The following is a 10335-nucleotide window of genomic DNA, read 5'->3' as shown; positions in this document are numbered from 1 at the left end:
ATAATGCACTAGTCCCACGTTGCCATCAACCCCAGGAAATTTTAGTTTCACCTTGGAAGCTGTCACAAATGCAAATTCTCAGGCTCCGTCTTCAATAAAATGCATCAGAAATTCTAGGAGTGGGGCCAAGGAATCTCTGTGTTAGTGAACTTTCCAAATAATCCTAGTGCATGCTATAAAGTGTGAGAACCACATTATATTTTGACCGTAAGTAAAAATTCTTTTAATTCCATAAAATAAAACTGTACAGGTTTTTCTTGAGATTCACAGAAAAAAATGGCCTTCTTTTTTGTTCTCTGTCTCTGTAGAGAATGTTTGACGTAAGCTTTATCTACCTAGCTGAGTTGGTGGCTAGTTCAATACTATTCACACCCTAAATACCCACAATGTGCCCTTCTTCTTAAACACAGAACATACTCAGGCCTTTCCCAAGAGAGTCAACCCAGAGTCAAGGCAACCATTGTGCCCAGCTATGCTCAGGGAACTCTTGGTGATGCATGGTTCCCCTCAATGGACAAGGTGTGGCTTCCTGTGGTCTGGTGAGAAAAACACCTAAAAGACTAGATAAGATTAGGTAACTCCTATGTATTCTGTTGGGGCACAAGAACCATAGGAAACATCCCAGTTGAAGAAAGGGAACCTGGAGGAAGCTCAGAGGTCACAAGTCAGTAGCAATGGTGAATGTCTGCTGGATAGGCATTTGGAAGATTCTTTCTTAGACCCAGATTCTGCTCTCTGATGAGAACCTTGCCATCATTCTCCATATCCCCAGCTCACCCCCTGGGACGCTCTTTGTGACATTAACTCTCGTGTTCCCACGTCCTCTGCCACGGGTTGGGGTTCTGTGTTCACCTTCTGGGCCCCAGAGACTCCTGTGTGCACATGGAACCTTTGTTGATGGTATCCCTCGATGGAGAGCATTTATTCAATGAAGCCGTGCCTTCAAAGTATGCCTCAAATATTTGTCAGTGTCTGATTCTGAGAATAAAGAGTTTTAAAAGTTGATTATCACAGAAGCATTCATAGATAAAAGAGCAATGAAAAAGGCCACATAAAGGTACGAGGGACAGCAGAGGAAATGTGTGGAAATGTGTCTCTGCACGTATACCGACTTCTGGTTTTCTTTGAACTTAGCAGCAGGAGCTTTTCCACCTCTCTCACCGGCTGCTCCACCAGCTCTCTGGAAGCAAAGCTGTGGCTACTTGAGTTTCCAACCAGACTTGCCATGTTCCTTTGGGTTTCTCTTGCAGTTACTAAAGGGCTACAGGCAGAGATCCCCATAACATGCAAGGCCAAGCAACACTGGTTAAGATTGCCCCTCAGTGTCAGGGAAGGGAAGTGTCACCGTGAACTTTCTGGATTTTGTGATCTGAGGGCAAGGTTAAACTTTCATCCATCTAATGACGGGGAGCGGGGGGCAGCGTGGGGAGTCCTGCAAACCTGGCAGCACACGGGGTGGATGAAGATCTTCCCTCTTTCTCAGGAAATGAGACAGCTACAGGGTGTGTGCTGTCGACAGAAGCACAATATTGCAGCACGAACTTAGAGTTGTGACCTTCATCTTGGTACATTCTCATTCATCACATTCCTTGACAGCTTTCAGGAGCTCGAGAAAAGTTTGTTGCACAAAAAGTAAATTCCTGAACACGGATGGCGAAAGAGACAGCAGAGTGGGATAGTTGGAGGAGAGCAGTCAGAGCAAAGGTCCAGGACATGGTTACAGTTTCAAGGATCAGTTGCGATGGACACCATTATGGATCAGCGAAGAGAGTAGAGGACACGTTGTACATGTTAGTGGTGGGGTGAGTGGGTGGGTGGTGGGAGTAAAGATGCTGTCTCTTTTTCCGGGTTCTGGAAAAAAGAGGAGGAAGACCGGGAATCCAGAGACTCGTCAATTAGGTACAGAGATCTTCAGACATTGATTAGTGTGGCTTGGACAGCAGGAACCAGTTGCTGAATAGACACCAGTGGGATGGTCACAGCACTCTGGCGTGACCATCTTTTGTTTTGAATTTGTTTTGTTGCATACTTTTTTTGACAATGTGATATATGCTCTGGGTATCAAATTCAAAATTTAAAAATCTATGCAGTTGAAATATATAAATCTTCCTCGCATACAGACTCCCAGACAGCCCGTTCCCTCTCTGGAGGCTACCCTAGAGGAAATATATCCTTTTCCAAATAGTCTATGCATAATGTGATATGCTTTTTTTCCCTCCTCCTACCCTTCCTTCCTTTGAACAATGTTAGCACGCTGTATACACTCTTCTGCACTTTTATTCTTTATTTTTTAATATATCTCAGAGATAGTGTTCTTTATTTTTACATTTAGAACCGCCTTACTAGTTTTTACAATAGCTGCATGCTGTTCTGTGTATGAAATATGAAAATTGAATTAACGAGTCCTCTAGTGATGGACCTTTGAGTTGTTGTCACTCCTTTGTTATTATAAACAAAGCTTCATGAGTATCTTTATACATGTCTTTGCATGCATATGCAAATACAGGATAGATTAATGAGTGGAACTGCTGGGGTGAAGATTCATGAATGCTCAACTGCCATCAACAAATGCCGTCCATCTGCATGATTTATAATCTCATTGGCGATGCATGATGGAGGTTGTTTATCCACATCCTTGTTAGTACCCTTTTCTGAAAGGTGTTTCTTTGGTTGACCTGAGATGACCTCTCTTAATAGTGTTGGTTTGCTTTGCTCTTAATAAGAGCAACATTAACAATCATTTCACGTGTTTAAGCCATTTTAATTTCCTGACCTTTGCCCATTTGTCCAAAGGAACTGTTTCATCATTAAGGAAGTTAATCCTTTACCCGGTAATGTATTGAAACAGTATTTTTAAGTCTGTCATTGATCTTTCGAGTTTCCGGAGGTCCCTCCTCTATGAAGCGTGTTTTAATGTGGTTGAATTTCATAATACTTTTGCCCTTTCGTGTTTTGTTTCATACTTACAACTTCCAGACCCTGTGATTTAAAAAAACCCTCTCAAGAATTCCTGTAGAAATTTTGTGATTTCTATTTTTTAAACATTTAAATCTTTGGTTTGTATGGAATTCATTTGGGAGCAGAAGGAGCACGGAAAGAGGACCAGGCCTCAGTGATGTTGTGTTCTCTTGTTCTGTCAGCGGTGTTGAGTGCCTCCTGTATGCCTGGCTGAGTGCAAGGCGCTGGGCGAGAGCTGGGGGGTGCAAACTGAGACTAAAGCAGAGTCCCATGGTCCCAAAGCAAGTGCTTGCCCTTAAAGGAGCTTTTGCTCAAAGTATCTATAGGACAGAGGAAAAGTCATTCTGGATTTCCAGGTCTGGCTGAGAGAATTTTGGGAACCCGGAAAAAGAGACAGCAAAATGAAAAGCCCAGCCATCTGGCCCAGCTCCTGCAAGTTGCGGCTTCTCTGTCTCTCTGTGTCCCCGTTTCCCTCCCCTTTGTGACCACCTCGCCAGGCCTCCTACCCCGTCTCTCATTCTCGCTCTGGCTCTTCTCTCTCGGAAGCCCTGAGGACTGGTTACAGGCTCTCTCTAGGGCCTTCCGCCCCACCTGCGCCCTCCGTCATTTCCTCACTGCCCTTCTCAGCCCGCAGGGCGGCCTCTGGGGGTGGACTGTCCCACGGGTGCCCCTTTCTATTCAGCTCGTGCATGAACCTGGAGAGCTGCCAACCCACAGCATCGAAGGCGTTTTCAGAGAGTCGCTTGTGGGCAATTTTTCTTAGGTTGACGATCAGCTTTTCCTTCTCGGTCACTGTCCCATTGATGTTCAAGCCCTGCAGGTAGTGATGGATGGCGGTGTCGTCACACAGCTGCTGGTACTGCTGGAAGTTTCCGTAGCGCAGGTGGAGGACTTGTCTCTCTGCTGGAGGCAGATCCTTACTGAATTCTTTCTGGAAGTAATACTCCACCTTATCATACTGGCCCATGATGGCATAGAGGCAGGCAAGGTCGGAGCAGGCGTGGGGAAGGTTAATTTTCAACTCGACAACTCTCTTAAAGTGATCCACCACGTGTCTCGTCATCTCCTGCAGCTCTTCTTCATTCTCCTTCGTGGCGTACCTCCTTGACCTCTGTATTTGCCGGATTTTTGCTCTGTAGCAGCATCCGATCTGCAGATGTTGATAGACGTTGTTCGGTACCGATTCTAAAGCCATTTTAAGTAATTCGATAGCCGTGTCCAGAGTACCTTTATTTCGGTAATATTTGGCCACGCTGCAGAGGACGTCCGTTGGGCACAGCATTTTCTTCAAGGCCTCTTCGACTAGCTTATCTCCTTCAGCTTGTTTCTGGGTCTTTTGGAGAGTCAGAGCCAGGAGAACGTGAATATACTGGTTGTCAGGATTCAGTCGGATGGCCCGCCTCAGCAGGCAAATGGTGTTCTCTGTTGGTGCTTTGTCACCCAGACGGTAGAGTGTGATGGCCAGTTCCAGGGAGAATTCTGGATTGGTGGGTTTCTTTTGCAAAACCTTCTCAAAACACTCCTTAGCCCGTTCATAATACTTTTCTCCCCATTTTAAAAGTGCCCGTCCGGGCGCCTGGGTGGCTCAGATGGTTGGGCGTCTGCCTTCAGCTCGGGTCATGATCTCGGGTTCCTGGGATTGAGTCCCGCATCGGGCTCCCTGCTCGGCAGGAAGCCTGCTTCTCCCTCTCCCGCTCCTCCTGCTTGTGTTCCCTCTCTCGCTGTGTCTCTCTCTGTCAAATAAATAAATAAAATCTTAAAAAAAAATAAAGTCCACAAGCATTTAATTTTAAGTAAGAAAGATTATTTTATTTATTTTATTTTACGTGGGTGGGCCTGGTTTAATCAGTCAAAAGGCTCGAGGATAGTGCTGAGGCTCCCTGATGAAAAAATTCTGCCAGTGGACAGCCACTGACACCCATGCCCTGGAGTCCTGGTCTGCCTTCCTTGTGATGGTTTGCCCTGTGGAGTTGGACTTGACCAGCCAGCCCTCATCATCACATAGGCTGAGTCCTTGCATCATGTCTCTTCTTGTATATCTCCTGCTGCCTCAGCTTCTCTGGCTGCACCCTGACTGCCACACAAGTTTATGAACAAGGGGTGTTCATCGCAGGATCAGTTACAACTGCTTAAAACTTTAGGTGATGGTGGAAAATAAATATTTAAAGGTATCATGAGACTATCCATTGAACACATGAGACTGTTTTAGCTCCCTCCTCAAATCCTACCAAGATGACATGGTCTGTGAAGGCTTCTAACCATAAAGGAAAGAGAACACAAAGAAGGCAGAATCTTGGAAACCCTGACACAGCTAGACAAGTGGGGATTGGTTTTACCAAACATGGGAACATGGGAAAGCTAACTCTGCCACCAGTGGGGGAACCTAAGAAACAACCCATTGATACTGCAGAATTCCCCAAAGGCTCAGGAGTTAGCAGCACAAAGTGCTGCAGAAGTGCGTGTGCGTGTGTGTGTGTGTATGTGTGTGTAGGGATGAACTGGGGTCCCTGGGCTCTCCAGCAATAGAAAACGACCAGAGGCCAAACAGGAAGCTCCAGGCAAGTCTTTCATTGGGGCTTATGCCCGAGCATAAGGCAAACAGCACAAAGGAAAGGATCCTCCATGCTGGCTCCCAGAACAAAGGCCAGGGAAAGATTTTAAAGAGATTGAGGCAGGAAAGGAGTGATGTCTAAACATATAGGTGGGGAAGGGAGACAGGAAGTTGGGCATGCAGGTGCAGTGGACAGAACCTACACCGAAATATCTCATTAGCATGTTAAATCCCCACCCATGGACATGATTTTTAGTATAAAGAGGGAGAAAGTTTGTCAAGGCTCAGCACTGGGGTCCACCTCGGAGCAGAGTGGTTTGGTTCTGTCTTTACCAGTCTTCCTGGTGGAGCCCCCCCTTTGGTAAGCTGCCTGCCCCCTGCATTCCTGCAAGGTGTGCTACTCAGGGGCATGGTTTCAGCTGTCCGGGAACACTGGGGTTCCGATCAGGATTGAGGGGACCCAAGTCTAGTCAGGCTCTGTTTCAACAGGAAGACTGATCCCATAGACTCTGCCTCTGGTCCTTGCAACACCCATCCCCTAAAGTAGCAGAAGGTTGTAGTGTATTCTGTACAGAGGATAAAATAGACGGTCCTGGACTACAGTTATAGGCACAGCTGGACGCCTTGGGTACTATATGGCAAATGAGAGAGTTAAATAAGTGTTTGCATGTGGAGTTTTGAGACCACATCTTCCCGAGTCAGCTCTAAAAATGCGGCAGCCAGGCTTATGTCTTCCAGGCAAGGGATGAGTAGCCTGTTACAGAGGAAGTTGAGGAAGTCCAGGACACAGACATCAGGGGTCCCTCGTCAAATGGGGCAGTGAGGTCACCTTGCAGGTGCTCCAGGCTTCCTGTTGGCTTTTTAGTGTTTCTCTCTCAATCATGAACGAGCGTCAGAGGATCCCCAGATATTTTAGGAAAGGCCTCTCACCTGGAGGACAGTGGCCCAAACAAGCACATGGTAAAATTGTCCTGAAGGGAGCAGAAGACTTAAAACAACAAGAATAAGAACAAATAAAGGGTCATTGATAAATTGAGATACGAGAGAAGATGCTGCATCCATGGAATAAAAGCAAATGTTTTTTTTTAAAAAACAAGCCCCAAACATTTAAAGAACATGGAAGAAGTCTTGGAAATTAAAACAATTAAATTAAGTGAAAAACTCAGAAGATTAAGATTGAAAGGAAAAATGGTAAAAAAAAAAAATTTTTTTTTAAATAGTACAGCAACTAGATAAAAAGAAGACAAATACGATATATAACACAGGAAAATTAGAGGGACAGCTTTGGAGGAGCAACATCTGAAAAATTTGAGTTCTAGATGGAACAAGGGAAATGAAAGGAAGAAAGGACATTCTAGAAGAATGCAATAAAGTTTCCCTGAACGGAAGGCTGTAAATTTCCACATGGTAAAAAGAGGCTAAAGTTTATTAGCCTCTTTTGTCGGACATCTTAGCGAGCTGCAGGGGGAGCATTAACTCCCTGAGCTTTTCGATGCCGCCCAAGGTCAAGAAGAGAGATGCCGGGAAGTTGGCTAAGAAAGACAAAGATCCAGGGCACAGATCTGGGGGCAAGGCCAGAAACAAGTGGTCCAAAGGCGAAGCTCAGAACAAGCTCAATAACCCAGTGTCATTTGACAAAGTGACATATCTGTGCAAAGTTCCCAACTATAAGCTTAGACCCCCAGTGGTTGTTTCTGAGAGAATCAGGACTCCCTGGCCAGGGCAGCCCTCCAGGAGCTTCTATATTAAACTGGTCTCAAAGCACAGAGCTGAAGTCATTTACACCAGAAACACCGAGGGTGGGGGTGTCCCAGGTACTGGCGAAGATGCTCGAACACATCCTACCAAAGGCACATTTTGAAGAATAAGACCTTATTAAATAATAATAATAAAAAACTAACCCTTTACCAAGTACTTGATGGTAAGCTTTTAGAATACAGGTGACAGAGAGAATTCTACAGTTCCAGGGGGAAAAGGGTGTATATAACACAACAAGAATCCAAATGTTGAACATCTCGACAGCGACGCGAAAAGCTAGAAGACAATGGAGAAATGCCTTCCAAAAGCTGTGGGAAAATAATTTTAAATTTCACCACATAATCATTTAAATGTGAGGAAAGCACGGAGACCTTTTCAAACACGTAAGCAAAAATTTACGTTACAGACACTTGTTCACGAAGCTGAGAGGAGATGCCCCCCTCAAAATTAGGAGTAAACCCAGGTAGTAAATGAAGAAATGGGATTTGGGAAACACAGGACGCAGCGCAAAAGAAGGTCTTACATAAGATGGGAGGGAGAAGGAAATAACTCCATACTTTCCCCACCGACCTGGAGTGCAGCCAGTGTAGACAGGAGTAGGTCAAAGGTCCTGTGAGTGATTGCCACCAAAATGTGACAAGGGCAGCTCGCCTCAGGTTTGAAAATATGGAAAGGAGTTTTGTTCAACTAGAATAGAGCTCGGGGCTGAGATGGTGATAAGTACTTAGAAACCTAAAAAAAAAAGAAACAAAAAACAAAACCACTTTTGTTTGTTTGTTTCCTTTAACTTCAGAAAAAATGAAACAAAATATGGGAAAAGAAAGGTCATGGGAGAACAAGACAGGACTCAGCTGTGAGTAGGGTTTGTGTGGTTGTAATAATCCAAATACTGAATATTGATCCAACCAAAGTCACAAAGAGATATTGGGAGGGGATGATGTAGGAGAGGAGGTGTGTGTGTGTGTGTGTGTGTGGTGTGTTGGGGAGGGGGTTCAATGGTGGAAAACAAATAGATATTGGCTAAAATTTAAAAATCAAGAACTACCAATATAATCATGTTATTTAAGTATATGGCTATAAATAGCACAATAGTCACTAAAAGAATTACTGGTTGCCTCTGGGGAATGGGAAATATGGTGGGGGTTGGGGGATGCTGTTTTTCTAAATCTGTAGATCATGTTGACTATTTAAATGGTGTGAATGCATAAATTTGATTATAAAGTAAGGAATCAGGAAGGAAGGAAGGAGGAATAGAAGGGGGAAGGAGGGAGGGAAGAAAGAACAAAGGGAAAGAAGGAAGGAAGAAATCATAATACATCCATATTTTCCAGCATTATCGAAGCCCTTGATACTCATGATGTTGAAAAATTTTACTGATAACACTCACAATATAATGTTAAGTGAAAAGATAAGATGAAACTGTATGGAATCTATACCCTCAACTTTGAAAAGATTTCCCCCCAAATCTACTTAATAAAGGATATATACACACACACACACGCACACACACACATATATCTCTCTCAAATGTTGAAATAGTTTATTCCTGGTGGGTTATATAAGAGACAATTGAATTTTCCCCCTTAGACTAGCTGGCATTTTCCCCAAGTTCTTTAGCGTGCTCATAGTATCTTTATACTGAAAAAAGTCCTTCATGATTCTAATTGGATTTTGTTTGTTTTTAAAAGATCACTGAAGATTAAAAACAGAACAGAAAAGGAAAGCGTGGGTACCGGGACTGATGGAGCCCAATTTCTCTGGAGGCTCTGGGCAACCTCAGAGATGTGAATTCTGGTTTAATGCCCCACTGCGGTTCTTTGGAAAATAATTAGTTAAATCCAGCCCATCCTTTATTAGGGCATCCAATGCTGAGCTTATAAAGAGTATGCTTCCCTTAAAAATTATAATTAAATAACTCCAAGCTCCTGACTTTTCCTATCATATGAAAAACAGGAAAACAAAAGCTTGTAAGAATATTTCTGCCGGGTTGGCATCCTTAACTGATGAAAATTTTCCTGCAACAGAATGAAATAAACTTGCCCCTCCCCCTTCTCCCAATGCCTCCTGTGCCTTTTCTTCCCTGCTCCAGCCTCTGGCCACTTCCTGGCTAGGATTTCTAAAAGATTCCACTGGGGAGAGCCTGTGTGCATCTGAAAAGTGCTGCAAAATTTAAAATGCCTGCAACAATTATGATCTAGATTTAAGGTACATTAAATATTTAAGCCAGCGCCGAAATCTAGCACTTAAGAAAAATTTGTCTTGAGATTTTTCTAGACACAATTTCAAGAGACCAATGCAAGAAAAAACCTTTTACTCATGGTCGTAGGCTGAGTGCTGCCCAGCTGTCCTACAGTGTCCTGGAAGGCTGATTTGCTGCTCAGAAGTCTGCCTGAGCTGGAAGCCGCCTCGGCCCCCTGGCCAACCTAGTAGTCTTTAAGCCCACGTGATTGATTAACTAAATCTTTCTTCCCATATCCATAGATCGATCATGCATTCTTGATAGAAGGAGCGGAGTACTTCTGCACCTCACCAAACTCTCCTGTACCACCTGCTGGGCACCAAGGAACCAGATCTCTTGCACAACTTCTGAGCACCGCAATAACATCCGTAGCCGGCACTAGCGAGTCTGCACGGAATCAAGAAATATTACAGACCACTGCACTCCCTTAATGAATTCACTGCCCTAAACCCCTTTAAAAAAAATCTCTGGGCCACGCAGAAACCTTGGAGTTGGCCTTTGGACAAGAGTCTACCTACCAGCTTCTCCCCAGGTGGCCGGCCAACAGAATGAAGCTCATATTCCTTTCCATTCAAAACTCCCATCTTAAGTAGTGGCTTTTGGAGCAAGGGGCAGCAAAGCTTGCTGACTGCAGATTCCTGCGGACGTGAAGCACAGCGCTGCTGACGAGGGGTACCTTTGTCCGTACTTGCACATCTGAATGGAAATAGATCCTGGTGAGTGCAAGTGACTTTCAGCTATGCTGGTTTCCTGTTGGGGGGAAAGGAGACATGACCAAGGAGAGCTTTGATCTTTCTGATTGGGAACTCACTGGGACAAAATGTTTTGG

General features: G+C 44.4%; 1 protein-coding gene and 1 pseudogene across 1 annotated transcript; one reads left to right on the top strand and one right to left on the bottom strand.

The window, feature by feature from the left end:
* Window positions 1–3517: 3517 nt before the first annotated feature.
* Window positions 3518–5920, bottom strand: LOC123847033 (interferon-induced protein with tetratricopeptide repeats 2-like). The gene is made up of 2 exons (XM_064595532.1): window positions 5843–5920; window positions 3518–4498 (listed from the first exon to the last, which is right to left on the bottom strand). The coding sequence occupies exons 1-2, from the start codon at window positions 5918–5920 to the stop codon at window positions 3518–3520; spliced, it is 1059 nt and encodes a 352-aa protein (XP_064451602.1).
* Window positions 5921–6949: 1029 nt separating this feature from the next.
* LOC123847032 (small ribosomal subunit protein eS25-like) lies at window positions 6950–7370 on the top strand (annotated as a pseudogene).
* The last annotated feature ends 2965 nt before the right edge of the window (window positions 7371–10335 follow it).

The sequence above is a fragment of the Mirounga angustirostris genome, unplaced genomic scaffold, assembly GCF_029215605.1.
Source record: "Mirounga angustirostris isolate CCGP_5_RB_7025 unplaced genomic scaffold, mMirAng1.0.hap1 SCAF_6, whole genome shotgun sequence".
NCBI classification, from domain to species: Eukaryota; Metazoa; Chordata; class Mammalia; order Carnivora; family Phocidae; genus Mirounga; species Mirounga angustirostris.
The sequence above is the reverse complement of the archived record's forward strand: the minus strand, read 5'-3'. Positions and strand labels throughout refer to the sequence as shown.

What these genes read in the sequence shown, in the direction of transcription:
- LOC123847033 (XM_064595532.1), bottom strand. Translation starts at nt 5,920, where the DNA reads ATGCCCCTGAGTAGCACACCTTGCAGGAATGCAGGGGGCAGGCAGCTT. An exon ending in GGGCTCCACCAGGAAGACTG is followed by an intron (nt 4,499 to 5,842) that starts GTAAAGACAGAA and finishes TGGGGAGAAAAG; the next exon opens with TATTATGAACGGGCTAAGGA.